The sequence below is a fragment of the Gallinula chloropus genome (genome assembly GCF_964237585.1).
Source record: "Gallinula chloropus genome assembly, chromosome: 1".
NCBI classification, from domain to species: Eukaryota; Metazoa; Chordata; class Aves; order Gruiformes; family Rallidae; genus Gallinula; species Gallinula chloropus.
In genome coordinates, this window is record NC_140085.1 from 88,479,160 (window position 1) to 88,498,988 (window position 19,829).

The 19,829-nt window shown below is 46.7% G+C and overlaps 1 protein-coding gene across 1 annotated transcript in view; it reads left to right on the top strand.

Annotated features, from left to right (window-relative positions):
* Nucleotides 1-19,829, top strand: part of ARHGAP31 (Rho GTPase activating protein 31) — a gene marked incomplete at both ends in the record, with an annotated part of 54,324 nt that overhangs the window by 17,953 nt on the left and 16,542 nt on the right. Inside the window, 2 exons of the mRNA XM_084279330.1 lie at nucleotides 17,236-17,338; nucleotides 17,843-17,987. Coding sequence (XP_084135456.1) covers nucleotides 17,236-17,338; nucleotides 17,843-17,987 — 248 coding nt within the window. The remainder of the gene's footprint in view (nucleotides 1-17,235; nucleotides 17,339-17,842; nucleotides 17,988-19,829) is intronic.

The following is a 19,829-nucleotide window of genomic DNA, read 5'->3' on the forward strand; positions in this document are numbered from 1 at the left end:
TCCAACAAGACATCATCCACCCAAAGGTCTGCTTGCATACTGCAAGACCAGGGGGGTTATGCACCAGACTATGCTGCCAAATTATGACATTATGTCCAGAATTTCAGCTGAAGGGTTGTGCGTTTCGTGTGGGATTCATATAAGTGACTCCCATCCCTATCCAGAACCATCCTAAAACCTGGGATGGCCCAAACGCTGTATGTGAAACCAGACTCGAACTCTACATGGGATTAGCTGTGCCCAGGGGACTTGGGCATTGGTCTATTTTCCACAGCAGCTGTGTCTGCACTTCATGCACTCGTGTCTCCTTGCAGCCCCTTTCCTGCTCTTCTTAGGTCAGCCAGAGGCACAGCTGGCCTGCCTGAATGTCCTCTGCCCAGCTGTCCTCCGGTGCATGGAACTATGGAGTAGAAGAGAACGTGCAGGGCTGTGTGGCAGAGTTGGATGGAGCAGGGCTGTACAAGCCAGGGGATCTGGTTAGGAACCTGCACCTTGCCTGCACATTGCACCACAGGCCTTCCCTTAGCATGTGGCTTTTGTCACCCCTATGTCCTTCCAAGTGCTCCAAAACACAGGGTACCTCACAGTGGGACACGAGAAGTAGAAGGGATTTGCGTACTGGCATAAAAAGGGTGTCTTCATTTTGTTACTGTGGCTCTGAAAAGAGTTTCCAGCACCTTGCAGCACACTGCCACCACACTGCCTCTGACCATTAAGCTCCCCCAGTATCATAGACAGGCTATGTGGCATCTGGCCAGCTTCTGACCTCACTGACATGAGCATAAATCTGCGAAGCTACAGCCAACTGGTGTGAAAGTACTTCAAATCTGCATATACAGCAAGTGTCCGCAGCTGTAAGGGAGCTTATGATTTAGGGTGGCACAACAGAAGAACAAAAGCAACGTCTATGTGATGTGGGTACTTGCAAATTCATGACAAAGTGCTTCTGCAACATCCACACTTGCCCTGTTACCCTCGGGGAGACATGCATTAGCTCCAGGGAAGTCCAAGGACTGCATCAGAACACAATTGATGCCAAGAATGAAAAAAAAAGGACCAAATTTTAGGTGGATTTGTACAGGCAGGTAGTACTGTTGTGACTTACAGCAGTTGGCACTGAAGTTAGCGGTAGCATCAGCTCCAAGAGAAGTAGATTGTTGTTGGCCTAAATCTCTTGAAGGACAAACTGCTGAGGAAGTATTGGTGAGGTTGGATGTGTATCAGAGGAGCACTCAAGTTGAAAGCTTTGATGACAGTGCCTGGATAGGAGGTTCTGGAGACCTGTAGACAAGACATTGTCTGTTTTGAGAGTGCTTGACCATAGAATGAACTTCCTTAAATGAAGCCAAGCTGCAGACAAATCTGATCTTCTTTGAGACATGCTGCAAAATTCCTCATTGGCTGGGGCCCTTCTCTGCTGTAATTGGAGAAAATGAATTAATAATAAACAGTGGGGAAAAGCATTGTGGTAGGAAAAGATAAACTGAACCTGAGAGGTGCAAAGCAGGGAGCACAAAGAGCCTCAGCTCATTCCTAAATGCAATCGCATCACACAACATGGTGGCTACCAGGGAAGTAGAGTCATGCAGAGCTACTGGGGCTCTTCAGGCTGACACCAAGCACGTTGTTTCAGAATAGGTGCAAGGCCATGACTGATACTTTACAGACAAAGCAGAGAGAGCAGGGCAAGTGTCCTCTAAGCCCTTAGGAACCCCCTTGGTACAAACACTTCAGGTGGGCAGAGGAATGATGCTAAGGCAACCCTTACAGGGCAGTGCAGGCTAAAAGTGGTTCCTGTGATGTGGCAGAGAAATATGCCCTGTGGTTGGTAGTTGACTCACAGTCTATCTTTTTCCCCATCCCTCCTGCAAACCACCCTGTGATGCTGTGGCAGAGGGGAGATGCATTTTGTGGGTACTTCCCCCAGCTCAGGAGGAGCCTGCTGGGCTCCGCGCGGGCTCTCCTGTAACCCTGCGGGGAGCAGCATGGATCTGGATGGCCCCAGCATTGTCTGTCGCTACCCCGCAGCGCAGCCAGCACTGACCAAGGAACAGCCAGCAGCCAGGGAAGTTCCCAGGTCACCTCAGAGCGGCCCTGGGGGCGTCTGGGGAGGTGACAAGAGGTGTCTGGGATAGGACATGCCTTTCTCCCCGCACTTGGGCTGGAGAGAAACAGTCTGTTTCCAGGTGGAAGTCGTCAGAGAGCTAGAATAGTCACGAGGGCTGTGGTCTCTGACATCCCCTCAGTCTGTCGGCTTGGGAGGCAGCAGCGGTGCGTGTATTTTGAGCCTTCCTCCAGACAAAGAGGGGAATGTCTGAAGGGGTGGATATCCATCCCAATATTCAAGGAGCGCCCTGACTTCCCAGCGTGGCTTCCTGTCATCCTGGCAGCATCGGCAGCTGATGGTTTGGAACAAACAGTCTGCGGGTCGCTGTGCAAGCCAGGGCAGCTGGAGGTGGATTTGTTTTCTGTTGATTTCATGGCAGTGTTGCTGCTTCAGGCCACTGCCTTGGTGTGAGGAACAACAACATCCTAGAGGAGACACCCAGTGAATTGCTGACTGCTCCACGGCTACCCAATCTGTATGCCCAGCGTGGGAAGCGGTCAGACCACCCCGACGGCATCAACAAAGCCGTCATGTTTGCTGACATTTCAAGGGAACAGAGAAGGGAACAAAAGCTGGGAACAAAAGCTAGGAGCAAAAGTCTTTGATCCAGTTTAGAGCTGCAGTTGGAAGATACGGGCCTGAATCGTAAATGCCAGGCCTAAGTGCCTTTTTGCTAGGGAGGGATTTTAATCTGTGGTCCGGCTCCCAAAGGTTGGGTTTGAGTTTGGTCTTCATGGAAGAAAAGTGTCCTGTGAAATGAAAGGTAAAGAAAGGAAACTAATGGATAGTTGAAAAGATGGAAGAAGTCAGAAGACAGGGAATGCAAGAAGTTTGGTATAACTCATCTATGAACAGACAAGGCATCTTTTCCAGTGAGTTCAGGCCTCTCCCAGCCCAACTAACCTTCCTTCCCTGAAATGATCAGAAATAATGCAGTTTCTCCCCACATGGCCTCAGGGCAGCTTCTTGCCATTATTGTGGTATTTAGTTATGAGAGAACCATTCAAGAGGAAAAAAAAAAAAGTCAAGTCAGAAGTGAGACCAAGCCACAAAGTGTGGATCCAGTTCCAAACATTCCCAGGCACAGGGGTACTTCAAGTTTGGTTTTTTGGTACAAGGCTAACTCTTGGGACAACCAACCCAATAGGTTGCTCCAAGAATCAGATTGGCAATCTCTGACTCAAATTCCTCCTGAGGTTTTAGTCTATGTGCCCATATTTTGGCTAGAAGTTTGGGTAGGGAGGATCTTTCTTGTTTGGTAGAAGCCTGGGAAGAAATGAGCTTCTCCCAAAAACAGACATCAGTGTGAGATTTTTAACTCTACTTTTTGGGTCAGTGATTCTGATAAGCCAGTTGCAACCTCTACTGCCTTCTGAACTTTTGAAGGTAAGTTTCTGTTTACCAGGAGTTCAAATGCAAGAAAACTGTCTGTGTGGTTTAGTTACAGAGCGGGAATCAAAGCCATGGGCTCTTCCACTAACTCACTGCATGACCTCAGGCTGCCAACTAATCTCTGTTTCTCATTTTTTGCACCTATGGGATGAGAACAATACTTGCCCTCTGTTAATTCATGACTCCTTGCCAAGGGGTTAGATTTTTGCTGACGGAAGCGAAGCACATTCTGTGAGACTGCGCTGGGGTTTTATCCTCACAATGGGGGATGTGAGATACAAGCAAGATTTCAAATGAGGGTTTTTTTGTATCCCGGGGGTTGAAAAGCAAACCCATGGACACTCGCCTCCTTTTTCTCTCATTCATTGACAAGAAACGTACAGAATATTCTGGGCTTCAGCTTGAAAGGAATGGTGCTGCCATCCTCAGAAGTGTACAGCGAGGAGCAAACACGAGCCAGTCTCTGATGATATCACTCGATATTCATTAGAGCCGGTTCCTGTTTTGCACTGTGCTCCATCCTTCCCTACCACAAGACTTCCTTTCATCTGACATCAGGATGAAAACCCTAGAAATTTCCCTGAAATAAAAATTCTCCAAAAGGTATCATTTGAAATAATGATATGGAAGTGGATATATTTCACCTTCTAGAAACAATATATATTTGGGTGTTTCTTTGGTTGAAAAACTCAACCGAATCCCTGTGTTCCCATGAAACATTTTGATTCTGTGAAATGCACACTTTCCCACTGGAAAATCATTCTGCTGGAGGATTTTCAAGTAGCCTTTCCTCCCGCATGTTTCGGTATCCAATTTAAACTCCAGCTGCTGGTTGTGGTTGTCCCTTGTAGCAAGTGCTGGCACTATATGATTTCCTTTATAATTAACACAGCCAGCTCTTCCAGGGGTTCTTGCTGTGGCTTAAAAGGCATCACCTGATGCTGACATCAGACTGACAACAGCAGCCTGTGCAGGACTGTTTGCTTCAGAATGATCAGCCTAATTTTAAATATGCAGGCAGCGTGGCTCCTGCCTCCTCCCTTGAGAAGGCAATTCTACTATATGACACTATGTCTCGCTCTTAGGAGGTTTTTTCCTACCACTCAACCTAAATTTCCCCTCATAATTTCATTCAGTCACTCCTAGTTACAACCCCTTGATCATCCCGAACAAGCTGTTTCCCTTGGCTGTAGTTAAGCCCCCTGTGCAGACCACTGTTGCGCACGTTTGTTCCTCTCCTGGTAATTTGGGGCAGGTCTGCCAATTCACCACCACCATTTTGTTCCTCCTTGAGAGTCAGTCCTGGTAGATCATTAAGAGTGCCTGCTCCTTTTCTCTTCCTCCTTCCCATATGCAGCATGGCATCCTGTTTTCCTTGTAACTGTAGCCATGCTGTAGGGCTAAAAGATTCAAGGATTTTTCCATTAATAATCCCCACACCCTTTTCCTGGTCAGAACATTGCTTAAGAGGGATTGAGGTAATTCATTCACGAATAACAAGCTGTACTAAAAGAGAGTGAGAGCATGATGGGAAAATGTGAGCTTGGTGGAGGCCATTTCTCTTGCGTGCTCCTTCGTCCAAGGATTGGGAGATGGGGTCCCATCCTGCAAACTGCCGACAGGATTTAGCTGCTGGTACCAACTGTTAGGCAACTTCCAGAGAAACCATTTGGCACTGCACAGGCTGGAGCTCTCTGAGAAGAAAAGGGAGGTCTCCTTTCCTGGTCCCCCTTCCTGCTCTTGTGTGCGAGCAGTGGCACAGCTCCAGCTGAGTTTAGCCATGCGGGGCTCATCTTCTGCATCTGGGAATTCTTCCCTAAATGTCAGCACTGCGAATTTCAGCAGCTCCACTAACTTCTTTTGTGAGAATGTAGGTGGGTTGGTTTTTTTTTTTTCTTTTGCATCTTACACCCACATCAGCCATCAAGATTTTGCAACTGCACCTTGAGTAAGAATTTCTTCTTGTGAGGAACACTAAGCCCCGGTTCACCCTCTTGCAACTCAGACAGCTCTGCCAGACTCGGGGCCGCATCTGCTGCTGGCTACGGTTGCATAAAGTTGGAGCAATTTTGTCAGCCTCTGTGGCAATTTATGCCCAGAGATTGGAAGTGTAACCCTCCTTCCAGTGAGACGGGAAGGTGACCAGGCAACCGATAGAAAAAGGAGAAAATCACTTTATAACACTATTGAAACTCATCCTCAGAAGACCCATTAGGAGCAGTAGTTGAGACTCAAAGGTCCTCTTTTGGTCATTGCTAGGGGACTTAACTGGTTTGGTTATTGCTAGGGACCCCTTAGTAAAACCCCTCTCTAGTCCACCCATTTTTGCTGTAGTTTTAGGTGCGATATAGAGAAAACTTGGGGAGTCTACTTCCCCATTCGTTCCCTAGGTAAGGGAAACCTCTGCTTGCAGGGGAACGTGTTCTAATGCAAGCCAGCTCCTCACCCTGTGCTGCAGGCTGCGGGGGCTGTGTGGCTGAAATGCTATGAAGGGTGGGCAACGCTGCTGCCCTGGCTGGCTGTGCTGCTTGTGCTCCTTGAGTTTTGTGTCCTCACCACAGTGATCACCTGTTCCCAGGATGTTTCCGCAAACTGATAACCTCCTGGTGGGAGCTGGGACAAGCCCATCAGCTTCTCCAATGGGACAGATGGAAACCTGGAATGCCACAGACTGGGGGAGGTCTGAAATGGTGTTTGGTTAGGTTTTCCCTTCTCTGCTTGGGGCAGTGGCTAATGCAATAGCAGTCTGAGGAGCTGAAGTATTTCAGCTTGGCATAAACCATGTCTGCAGTCGTAGTCCACTGTTGATGAAACAGTGCTGGCAGCAGTAGAGCTTCATCCATTTGAAAGAATAAAAAATGAAGGCGGCGCTCTGGTGTAAAGGTCTTGGCATCTCCCACAGCTTGTGACAGCACTGCTGGAGCACGGGGGCCGTGGCTATAGCTTTTCTTTTGTGTGCTTACATTCCTTAGCAGTGGGAAATCGGCAGCTGTAATTAGTCTCTGATGTTCTCTGCTAATAAGCGATTTCTCTGATACTGCCAAATACCAGGCGCCCCTGAGATCCAGCTCTATTGTTTTGACCTCTTATCTCTTCTTTCTCCTCCTCATCGAGAGGGGCCCAAGACGTTCTTCAACACTGGCAGCAGCAACAACAACAACAACAAAATGTCCCTCCCCGGCTCCTCCCCATTATATCCCTGTCTCCAATTTTTTTTATTTTTCCTCCCTTTTTAAATCCTTTTTCACGGCCTCTGTGTAGGAAAATGGCTCCTGCTAGCCCTGATGGAAAAGGACGCAGATGCCGGCAGGAAGCCCATTTGCTTTGGGAGGAAGAGGGGCCTGATATCAACAGGAAGCGCTGTGAGGCAGAGCTGCTCCTACCTCTGAGCGAGGGGGGCCTTGAAAACAATGTCAGCTTGCGGCCCAGGCCTGGGCGGCAGGAAACGCGTGCACGCTGGTGTTTGCAGTGCAGAGGAAATGATAAGTACTACCTGGCCTGACTTGGAGCAGAGATAGCACAGGGGAAAAAAAAAAAAAAAAAGAAAAAAAAGAAAAAAAAGAAAGAAGGGGGTGGGGAGAAAAAAGAAAAAAGGAAAAAAAAAAAAAGGTTGTTTTTCTTTTTCTTCACACTGGTTTTGAGCCTGTTCTGTGCCAAATGGAAAACAAAATAAAGAGGAAAATGTGGAATGTATCAGGAATCTGTTGGGGGGCTTGGAAACTGAGGACCACGGTTGCGAAGTGACTAGGTTTAGTACTTCAGTAACAGCTGGATATTGCTTTTTTTTCCATTGTTAGCACTGAGAATGACCCTCAGCTTGATAACCCCTGGCATGCCTATTTATTGAGAGATGGAGGGGAAGGCTTGAATCCCATGTGGGACTAGGGGGATTTTCTGTCAGGGAGAAAAGTCTTGGGGACTGCACTCTGGGTGCACCTCGGTGGTTATGCACGGACATCCTGGGGCAGACATAGACTCAAACAGTGTGGCAGGAAATATTTTCTTCTAAACAATCCCAGCCCAGTATCAGCCTCTAGAAGGTTGGGAGGCTGTGTGACACCATCTGTAAATGCTGTTCTGCCTTGTCTGCTGTCCTTGATGCTTCTGGCAGGCTTCAGAGAGAAGCGAGTTGGCCTCTTGCAACATATGCGAACTGTTGATCTGCCACAAGGCTGGCAGATGGAGAAGCACTGTATTCCCTTCGTATTATGATCCCTGTGATCAAGGCTGTAAGGTGCACTTTAGAGGTCACAAGCTCTGGAGATGAAAAGGTGTTGCCAAAATGACTCGTATCCCAAGGGCTACCCTTTTTAAATAATGTAAAGAGTGAAACTGGTCCACTGAGACTGGTTCTGGACTTGCTGATACAGAAGTGGATGTATACTTGAGGTACCCACCCCAAACCAACAGCTTTCCTTGGCTCAGAGCAATTCCTTCACCCAGAATGACCTTCATCACAGTAGTGTAGGGCAATGCACAAGCTAAATGCACTTTGCCTGGGATAGGAGAGCATGGAAAATACCTGCAGCAATGACTTAGTCTCTGGATGAGCAAGCTTCAATGAGTAGAGCACCAGCTCATAGAGATGTATCCCCCAGATCTATGACATCAGCCTTGCAAGACTTTCGCAGCTTTTGACTCTGTAAATGCCACCTTTAGATACTGAGCTTTGATTGACACCTTATTTAATGAAAAAAGAAAAAAAAAAAAAAAAAAGCTGTTTCTCTAAGAAGATTTTCCTGGTGATGCAGATGAAACCTGTGACACCACATATATATACACACATAAATGAGTGTAATTGCATGTGTAAAAACACATGAGTGTATTCATATGTATAGGTATACACATATATATGTTGATATGTACATAGATGCCCATTTATTTACGTGTAGAGGTATGTGCATCTGACCAGGTGCTGCTTCTGGCAGAATTTTCTCCACGCTGCTCAGACACAGAAGCTGAGCCCATGGGCTGCGAGGACTGTATGCCCTGGGCATTACTGAGGGTGGGTAGAACGGCTCCTCCTTCCACCAGACAAACATCGGCAATCCCAGTCACCCACAGCTTAATCCTCTTCAAATAAAGACTGACTTGTTCTCAGCCTCCTCTGAGCAGGGCTGGGAGGAACATTTCTAGGTGACCTTCCACTGCCAGCAGCAGTCTTAATTCTCCACTCTGTGTTGAACCTCACACCATCATTTTATGCTCCTCTAAAGCTGGTGAAAATGCTTCTATCACTCCTGCACCTCAGTTGTTGGTATTTGTGTGCCACAGTAAGAGGTAGAGTAGAACAAACAGATTTGTTTGGTTTGTTTTTTTTTTTTTTCCCTTGTGGAAAATACTGCTGAATTCAATGGGATTTTTTGTATGAGTGTGGTTCTTTGGGTCAGGCACAGACAGCCTTGCGATGAAAACACTTGGTCTAAATATATGCTCAGCAGCTGAGCAAAGATGGAATGGATTTTGTGCTGCCTGGCTTCAGATTGTAATGACTGATTATTACTAGTGCCTTTGCATGTTTGTTTTCAATCAGATTGACATCATAAAGCCTTATTTACTTTTTCTCAAAAGTCTGTTTTCACTTGCCTTTCACTTCTCATTTGGGTTTGTATTTAGGCTCCTCATCTGTCTGTGATATATAATGATCCTCAGCAATCTTCCCCGCTCTTTGCCCTAAGTTGTTGACTGTCTGTAAAACAGCCCGTTTAGGGTAAACCTCTGGAAATTGCCGTGTCCACTCTTAGCTAGGAGAGCCCTAGAGGCGAGATCAGTGAGAGGCCTGAGAGAGAGAACATTGCTGCATAATCTACTGTCAGTCTGCATCAGTCCATCATCGTGACAGGGGGCAAAATAAAAAGACAATAAAAGGTATAAATACCGTGGCTGTGAGGTTCAGCCTGTAGAGATTGCTGTAGCTTTCAGTGTATGGAGGTGGTGTTTGTGAAAGGCACTAGCTGGTACTAGTCAGATGTATGTCAAAATCCAAGCACACAGAGTTTCTTGCTATCGTCCCCAAAAGGCTTCCTTCTAAAGAGAAACCTGGAATCCCGATGTCCTGGCACCCCAATGTCTTGGCACCCCAATGTCCTGGCACACTAAAGTGTGAGTTGAAAAGAAATGAGGAACAAACTAACACTGACAGCCAGACTGGGGATACGCGTTGATCCCCTTGAATTGCCTTTCTCCAGATTCTGGGATCCTAAGAATCTCATGTAAGAGTTCCCGTGTGTCAAGGGAGATATTTGTTGTTTACTGCACTCTTTTTACAGTCAAGAAATGGTGTAATGGCTTACAAGTCACCTCTAAAGTCATTTTGGGACTGTAAGAAACTGAGCAAGACTGCATCAGCTAGCAGGCTCAGACAGAAGATGTGGCTGTGCTCTGTTTTCCAACTTGCTTCTGAAGCCCTTGTAGATGAAAACATATAGATCAAAACCTGTTGAGAGGAGGAAAAAACTTATGAAGTCCATATATTTTCCTTGCTTTGTTGCCAGCAGCTAAGTAGGTTAGCGTGACTTACATCGGCGTCCATGCTTGAAAAGAGAAAGGAAGGCAAACACGATACAGCGTGACACCTGCAGTCCATAAGCTTGTTTATTGATCTGGATGAAAGACAAAGAGACTTCAAATGGAGCCTACATCACCAGCGCCTGCACTCTTCCCTTGCAAACTGCTTCTCCCAGCAGTAGTATTGCCCCCGCTTGCTCCTGCGCTCCATCAGCCTCTGATACCACCTTTGGATTTCGGAGTGGTTTTAGCACACGTTGTCGGAAACAAGGTGAGCAGCAGAGCCCCTGCCTCACAGCGTGCTTATCCTCGTAGGATCTAGGCATTCACCAAGATGGAGGTCAATCAGTACATGCAGTTTCAAAACTGTTCTGATCTTTTCTATGGTCATACCCAAGGCTCTTTTCTGAGACCCCATAAATTCTCCTGTTACCCCTACGTCCAGAATTAATTACCTCAATTCCGTGTGCCATGGTGAACAAAACACCCTATCCACCCTAATCTGCTGTGGGTCAGAGCTGTCAGGTTTCAAATCTGAGGCCATGTGCAGCTCATTGTTCCACCCTGCAGAGCATAAGCCACTGTTTTCCGAGGTGGCTGTACCACAGAGCCATAAAAGTTAGGAGTGGAGATATCCTGTTCGGTTATCTGGTCTTTTTTTTTGCAGGAAACCCACAGCAGGATGTTTCCCTGACAAAACGGTTCTAGTTTTTAGTCCAGCCCTTTTTCAAAAGTGCCTGTGTGACAGGGTCTGCCAGCTATGTCAAGGTACTAGTCACATTTCAGAGGGGCACGGTGACCGCCGGTGCTGGGAGTCAGCATTCAGCATCTGCTTGTGCAGAGCTTTCTCTTAGCCTTTCTTTGATGTGATGCGCTCGCCAGGGCTGCCGCGGGCTCTTTCATTTCTGCCTGGAACATCACAGCTGTCAGATCTGCTCTGGAAAATCAGGTGTTCCTGCGTGTCTCACTTAGATAGGTGAGATGTAAGCTGAGCATAATATCAATGGGGGGAAAAAACCACAACCCTCCTTGATAGCAGTACTGTTGGCTTGGTTCAGACTCACCCTGGGCCTGCAGGCTGTGTAGAAAGGGCTTTGCTTGAAATCAGCGTGACACATCCCAAACAGTGCTCAGCGTTTCCACTTCCCGCCCAGGCCGCGGAGGGCGATGGCTCACAGCGTCTGGCAGACTCGAGATGGCTTTTTTTTCCTATGCCTTTGCCCACCAGGCTCACAACGGCATTCAGGACGGTGCTTTCATCGCAGGGAAAGGCACTGTTGTGCTAACCTCTGTGACACTGCAGACACGTTTCCCACAGAAGTAGAGAGGGGGAGAAATTACGAAGCGTGTGAGTTAGGTGGGGATGCTGTTGTGCTGCCCAGGCGGAGGGGATCACCTCCGCCCCAGCTCTTCGCCTTAATTAAACTGTGTTTGTGGCAGCTGAGGGGGAAGAGGTGAGGAGGGCTCGAACAAGGTGGTTTGGTTTTAAGCCTGTTTGCTGGTGTTTAGGTATCTCATACTCTTCAAAGACGGGTGTGTGGGGGTGTGCGTGGGTGGGTTGCGGTAGCTCTGCTAACGGCTAAACCAAACACTGGAATTTGATGGTGAGAGAGTTTATTTTTTTCTCCTTCTTTAAAATTAATTTAATGCTTGTGAAAAGTATTCATAGACATCCTGCAGACTGAAGCCTTCTGTTTGTCCTTGTAGCAGCTATGTCCAGGCAGGGTAAGCCCTCCCTGTCCCCAGCTCTGCCAACTTCAACTCTGAGCAGGGGAGATCCTCGGCAGTGATTTCAGATGCTGTGGTCCCTTACATCCCTGGCCACCAGTGAAAAGGAGATGGTGGAAGGCAAAGGAGATGGTGTCTGGGAGCAAGGCAGGGTTTATCCATAGCTTCAGGTCAGGGCAATGCACTGTGAGGCAAACTGGAATTGTGCCTGCCAAGCTGAACCAGAGCTCAGGCGAGCTGCAGGGAGGGGAGCACAGTTTGATCTCCTCTGGAATCTGTTTCTCAGACAACCTTATGCCTAGTGAAAACCAGACAAGATCAGCAAAAATAATAATAATAATAAAAATATCTAATGAATCAGCATTACAACTCATGATTTCAAGTAGGAAGCATCAGGAAATGCAGAAAAAGTCACATCAGAGATAGTGACTCTCAAATATGTTACCATTTATACAATGCTGATCCTTCCTGTGATTAGGAAGCCAAGTTAATGTATTAGTATGTTCTAAAATGTGTACTGTTTTGTTATTTTTGTTTGTACAGAATAACAGCTCTAGCTTAGTACAGACTGAAACATTTATATTTCCTAATTTAGTAATTTAAATTGAAACAAGAGACTATTTTGACCTTTATTGTTATGGTATTGACATAGCGTGATAGGAAGCATGCATTACTATTGACGGCAATGGAAGACAATTTTAAATAATACTAATATGTAACAAAACCAAAATGATGAAATAAAATGCCCACAACTGTTTTATGGCACAGGATTCACATTGGGAAAAGTTAACCCGCCCCCTAAACTATTTCCTGCAAGTCAAACATCAAAAAGTTGATGCTTCAGGTGAAATGAAAGGACTGCATTTATCCTGCTGTTCCTTGAACTAAAATTAAAATAAAATTAGAGAGGACGTGAAACCTCCTCCATGTGGCATAAACCAACCACTAAGGAGGACTTGTGTAGCTCTGTCACTGAATTTTATGCTTGCAAGGAACCCCCTTGAGAAAACAACAGAAGAAGAAAAACACACACACACACACACACACACACACACACACACACACATACACACACACACAGAAAGAAGCCTGCTGCTATTCAGTCCAGTTCAGTGCAGTATATCCTGAATATATGACCCAGCCCAGGCTGGAGAGCTTTAAGCACAGTGTTACGGACAGTATTTGTACTGACTGGCATGGGTGTCTGACTTAGCAGTCTCATCCCTAAGGTCTTTCTGTAGCCCATGGAGATCAAAATTTTCTTCTGGAAGGTGGGACTGAAAGCTACAGGGCATCTCTTGCATCTCCAGCTGGACCAAGGTCTTTCTCGCTCTCTGCTGGCTTTGGTGGGACAGCAGGAGGCCATCATCCTCCCACTGGTTATTAGGTGGAATGTCTCGCCTTCCTCCCTAGTATTCCCTCCTACCAGGGCTGCCTGCTGATCTAGTTAGGTGCATGGTTACAGGTCTCCCTGTCTTCGATACGAAATGCTTAGCCCTGTGCCAGATGAAGGAAGCCTTTGTCAGGCAGGCAAAGAGTGGGGAGGTTTGGTGGATGGTAGCACTGTGGCTGTGAAGGGACAGGAGAAAGGGAGAGATGTCCCCTTCCCAGGAATGCTGGGAGGGAGGCGAGAGGCTCAGCACATGTTGCTGGCACTAGAAACTGGTGGGATTGGGAGTGGAGGGGAGGCAGGTGCGATACCTACACCTCGCAGGAGCCGCACACTTGTGTAAAGGAGGTGACGAGAGCTGTGGTCACAGAAAAGACTCTGGTGTAGGTGAATGTCTGTGAACACCGAGCTTGGAGGTGATATCCAGTGAGAGTGGAATGAGTTACTGTGGCTGCCCTTCTGGTTTATTTTTGTCTAGGGGAAGAGAAGTATTGTCTTTTGTGTGCAGCGTGTTTATAACTCAATTTCCCTTCTGACTGATGTCTTGCTCCACGCTCTCTTCTCCCCCTCCATCTGGTTTCTATTGTAGTTTTAAACGAGGACAGTTTGGCTGTCTGGCAGAACAAGCGGGGTCTGTGTGACACCAGCTGCCTCTTCCAACTTCTAAGCCTCCAGCACAGTTTTAATTATAGAAGTGTCAAGAATGGACACCCCCCCCACACCCCTTTCTGTGCCTGCACGCACACACAGAGCCCCTGCTGCAAGTCACCATCCACGTCCGATCTTCCTTTGGGGGAGACCCAGCGCTGTGATTTACATGGGCCCTGTGACACCAGTTGAGTCCCATTGTAAAGCATGTGCTGGGGTCTGCCACTCCTGGCAGTCAGGGCTGATAACAGCCTTTGTTTTGGTTCACTGGGACCCACATCCAAAGCAATCAAACTGTCTCAGAGATGGCTGGAGTTGGGAGGGTGCCTCTTGCTGCCGCTCTAAGCTCACCTCCCCCAAGTGCCCGGAAGACTCAGCTTTGTAGGAGACCAGAGCTGCTCAGGAATTTCAGAGCTGCAGGTTCTGCTCAAAGAAAACATTTACTGTGCTCCAGTTTCACACAGGCACTGCATTTAGGGCCTTGCTTTGCAAGAAGCTGATGGAGTCCCTTCACCTCCAGGGATCTGAGGTCAAAGTCTGTAATTTTGGGTTACAAGTGAAATCTGTCCTATGTGGGATTTTTTTGCTGGTGGTTTTTTTTTTTTTTTTTTGACATCACAAAACCACCACACGTTTTGGCGTAACTGGCTGTTTCTGTTCATAAGAACTAAAGACCTGGTAGGGCAGGACATCATGTACATGATGAGTGAAGGGCACTGGCAGAGTGACATGAGAAGCCCAGGGCTGGAAAAAGCAGGGAAGATTGTAGGGCTGGAGTCAGAGGTATCTGCAGAGCTCAGGGCATGTTGTCTATCTGCAGTCTTTGCAGTGAAGTCTTCACCCACTTTTAAAACTGGGTTGGATTTTATGTTTGCTACAGATTACTCCCCTCGGGCCCCTTTTTTTGCTTACCAGTCCTCAACAGATGGTTCTAGCCTTCTCTAGTCCTCATATAAGAGGTTTGCTTACCTGCCTGAGGCCTCTTTACCTAATTTATCTCACGGAAACTTAAAACTCAGCAAAAACTAAAGTGTGATTTAAATGTTCTTACATTCAAGAGGTCAAAGTAGTCACAACAAGCAGATATACATTTTTAGTTGGCATGCTGATTCTTAACAGTGAGGTTTTAAAAAGTATATGACAAAGGGCGCTGTGGGCACAGACTCCATTGCTGTGGGAGTCTATCATAGATGAAATTTGTCTATATGAAAAGCTGTTTAGTTTTTTTAAAAAAAAAACTTGTCATGCGGCTCTTCTCAAATAGGTTTTCTGTTCAATTAGTTCTTCTTTTTCAACATGGCATGGAGTGATTCACCCATTGTCCCACCCAAATGGATCTGAAGTGAACATGGATCAGTCTAGCTTTCTTCTTTGCTATTTACATTATTTTTATTCCCAGAGCCCCCTACCAAGAAGGAAATCTTAATGCGCCACTTGTCTGTAGCTCCTGCCACAAAGTCAATACAGCCTGACCAGACAGAAATGCAGAAGAGGCCTGAAGTAATTTTCCCTTCCTTTTTTATTTTTCATTTCTAGCATGCTCATCATCAGATGATGATTTGTTTTCCCTACTGCAGTTACAGAAATCAGGTCTTACTCAGTGGTAAGAAGGTCCTTTTTCTAGATAAGTCACTTGACAGCATTTTAAGGAATACTTCTCTTTTGTTCTGTCTCCTTCCACATTATCTAGTCCTCTTAGGAAGTGAGTGCTATGGGCACTGAAATGAATGTTCCTTCTGAAACATGCTGATGTGACTTCTCCTCAAAAGTCCTTGAGGTGAGAATCCTATGGCTCTGTGACTGTTGTGGATGAAGCTTGGACACTGTACACTTCCCCTGTTCTCTTGGCAAGTCCATGGTTTCCCATGAACCATGGGAATAGGCTAGGGCTCCTGCCAGAAGCTCCTCTGTTAGTTTTATCCCAACAACTTAAGGGTCTTAAAAATCAGCCCAAGGGCTCTGAGTGTGAGGCAGAATGGCTAATTGACCTGCACTATGGGTCCCTGCTCAAAAAAACCCCACAAGAGTCACTTTTCCCTGTTGTTCTGAAGAGGCTCCTTTTAACTGAGGAGAATTAGTCTGTTTGGATCATTCAGGTTTCCAAGTAATCACTGGTACTTTTGTGTGTTCCTGCATGTGGCTTGGCCAAAAGAGAAGGGACACACAAGAAGGACCCCTTTACCCCTCTCAGTAGGAGTTGGGAGGCAGAAGGGTAACACTTCCTTGACTGACTGGGCTCAGTCAGGTCACTCACTGAGTTAGGTGCCAGCTTGGGACCCCTCCTGTGCCGTAGGCAGCTTGGTAGAGGCAAGTCCACCCGTGGCCTGGCTCTGGTCTCAGTGGCACCCGTGAGAAATACAACGATCTGCCAGCTGCCTTTTGTCCAGGCTCTCCTTGGAGTGCTGTCTTTGGATCCTGCCTGATGGAACACACATTAACACCACTGTGGTCCTGAACTTCAAGCAGAAGTCGGGGAAGGCCCAACCAGAGTTGCAGTAATTGCTGTGCCTAGCTTTCCAGTTGAGTGTGTGGCTTTGTTTTCTTCCACCCAGCTTTCTGACAGCGCAGTGCAGCGGGGAACTTCAACTTCTGCATTTACTGACTTTTGTGCTTATGGCTGTGTGAAGCCTTGCGTTAAATACATAGTAGTTTCTAGCACCTAATAAGGAAGGGTTCTCTTACTGTTATTGTTATAGCTAGGGTTGTTATAGTACTGGGGACAGGGAGGCTTGGTCTGACCAAGAGAATGAGGGTTTCCTATACCTTTATAATGGGGGGAAAATAAACATATGCTTTGAGTCCAGGTCTGGATGTAAATGTTGTGCCCCAGGCTCCTCTCAGCTTTAAGGCTGGTTAAGTCTTCGGTTGGTTATGTTGATGGAGTTCTTTTGAAGCCAATGTCAGATTTTGTCAGTGTGCAGATCTAGTCAACATTTGAACTTTATACCCCCTCTGTGGGAGTTTATGAGCACTAAACTGTGGGTATGTAGGCTTATATGGAAGTGCGAATGCTTCTCTGATTTTTATCCAAGCCAATCAGACCTTTTGGCATGATCCAGTGAGGCTGGAACTCTGTCTTGGGGAGGGGGGAGGTTCCCAGGACCTCATACTTTACCTCATGCTTTCAATTAGAATGAAATGGCCTCTTTTTCTGGATAGAAAAGAAACAGGGAGAGAGAGAAATGCTACCTTGCTTCCCACAATGTTTCTGTGACTTCAGGCTCACATGGCAATGACTGTGGCATGGCCCAGCAACGATAGCACATCCTCACTCTGCAAACTGGCCACAGCCAATCTGTGGGGTTTATTTGGGGTTTGTTCTGTATTTCTCCCATTGCTGTGCCCTTCCCTGCATCCGCAGAGAGCCTCTGCTTTTGTTTCACAAAACTCTCTCCTCTGTGGTGACTTGTGGAAGTTCTCAATGTGTATTCATTGGGCATCTTGCCTTGCTTTCCTCTCCTAGTCCCCTACGTGCTGAAGAGCTGTGCGGAGTTCATTGAGACTCATGGCATCGTGGATGGGATCTATCGCCTCTCGGGAGTGACGTCCAACATACAGAAGCTGAGGTAAGGGCAGTCTGTCTGAGTGCCAGAAGGAGTAGGTGACATTGCACAGTACCTTTTCACTCTTAGCCCCTCAAGAATAGATTTGGGCCAACAGACCTCTACACTGATGCAAGAGAGAGTCTGTCTCTGAAGCTGGTAACAGAGAAATACCAGGATTTGACAGGGATTAGTTCATGACAAAGAAAACAGACATTTCCCTCTGCATCTATTAATGGGAAAGGCCTGGAGGGTCTCAGCACAAATGCTAAGTTGTTCTCACTCACTTCAAGACAAAGCAATCTCTTTATATCAGTTTGAGGACCACTCATGGGACTGCTATGGAAACCAGAGACTAGTTGAAACCTCGGGGCCTGATCCTGGGAGACAATCTAGGCCAGGCTGCAGAGACGTCTCTGCGTTCCAGATTGTTTTTTCCTCTAGCCCATAAAAGAGTAATTAGGGTGGAGTTCTGGGATGCTAACAGCTCTTATTTGCCTACATTGTTACGTTTCCATATTGTTTCAGACAAGAGTTTGTTTCTGACCAATGCCCGGATCTGACAAGGGAAGTTTACCTCCAGGACATCCACTGTGTGGGGTCCCTCTGCAAGCTGTACTTCAGGGAACTGCCCAACCCTCTCCTCACCTATGAGCTCTACAAGAAATTCACGGTGAGACCCACTGCTGCTCTCGTTCCTGTCCAGCAGTGTGGATGAGCTGCAGGTTCCTTCACGACAGCTGTGTGGGATTCACTCCAATGTCCTGGCTTCTGGTGCATCTATCTGTATAAACACTTCTCAGTGCTCTTCCCTTCTCCTCTTGCTCTGGCTTGCTTTCCCTGTCCTTGTTTCTTTCCCCGATCTCGTGTTTACTTCTCTGTGACTCTGCTGTTTCCTTGCCTTCATGTTGCTCATATTTTCACCACGTTGCTTCCCTGCCTTCCCCGCTGTTACTCTTTCTCACCGCTTCCCAGAATTACTAATACCCTTTCTTTTCCTCATTACTGTCCATCACTGAGAGTCTTCTGGATCACCTGGGGCTTGTGATAATAGTCACAAGGATGCAGTTTCCTCCTCCCTGTCCCTCTGACAGTCCCTGACACCTGTGCAAACTGATTGCTCAGCCCACGTGTAAAGCTCCAGCGTTTCTGCATCTGTAGCATTTTTCATACAGTTTGTCAGAGTGCAAAAGATGACACAGGTTGTGTCAGCTATGGTATATCAGGTCCACCGTGGCCATGTCATGGAGGAAAGTGGCAGCTGGCCAAGCAGAAATCTCTAACCACGTTTAAAGGGATTATAATTCAAAGAGTAGTAACTTGATCTGCAAAACAACCATAGATAATACATGGATACAGTTGGAGCCTGAGAGCAGACTGCGGGAGAGCAGAAAAATAAGACCACAAAGCCTGAATTTTTAAGAGGGTTGGCCAATTTTGATGACAGATAATATTTTATTAAAAGGTGGCACAGCAAGCGATGCTTCTTGTTAAGGTTGCCTGCTTCCTACCGCTCTAAATCCACGTTCAGTTGTTTATGACACTAACAAATTTAAACCCAGCCATTCAGGCTGATATCTTACATGCCAGAGGTGTGAATTTTCGGCTAAAAGCATTCACCACCTTCTTAAAACAACTGGGGTGGTGGGAGGATGGAAAAGATTGTTTCCTCAGCGTAAGAAACATCCGTCCTTTGTTAAGAATTTCTGTCATCCTGCTCCTTCCCATTTGCTGGGAGGTGGAGGGAACAGGCATCACCAAAAATGTCAGATGTTGCAGAGAAATTTTGCCAAATCATGTCTGAAGGAAATGGAGAGTGGCAAGGAACCTTAGCTTCAGGTGCTGCCTTGTCTCCATCCTGAACCGAGCGCTTTCTAGATGGTGCTGCTGTGGCACAAGAGGCGCAGAGAGAGATCCGTGGGGTCCATGTGAGAAGACGTTCTCCAAAGACTGCCTGTTGTCTGCTGTGGGAAGGGGCAGGCATACCTGTGCAAGGGGGCTTGCTGTAGGGCAAAGTCAGATGGGAACAGCCGAGCAGCAACCTGCCAGGAGAGGTCTGGTAGCTGTTAGAGACGACAGCTGAGATGGGGAACATGGGGCGGATACTGACTCACTGTGCTGCCTGACAGATACGCAACAGTGTTGTTTCAATGCCAAATTTTAAGCAACATTTTTCAGTGTTTCAAGGTAATGTTTGGTCAAAACTTCAGGCAAAATTCTGAGGAGATCTGAAAAAAATGACCTATATCCTCAGGATATAGGGATACTGGTTACATAGGGCAGGATCTGTAAACCAGAGACAGTCAGGATGAACAAGGATCTTGAAAATACAGGGTATTATTCAACCATTCACGGTAACTGATGAATCTCATTCTTGTTGAAACTATTTGGCTGGTGTCTTTCTGGCTATCAGTACTGATTTATGAAAGAAAAATGCTCTAAAGGAAACACAAAGATCTAGATGGAAACTTTTTTAGGAAAGAATGTTTGCTGAAAAGTGCAGTTTTGGGATGAT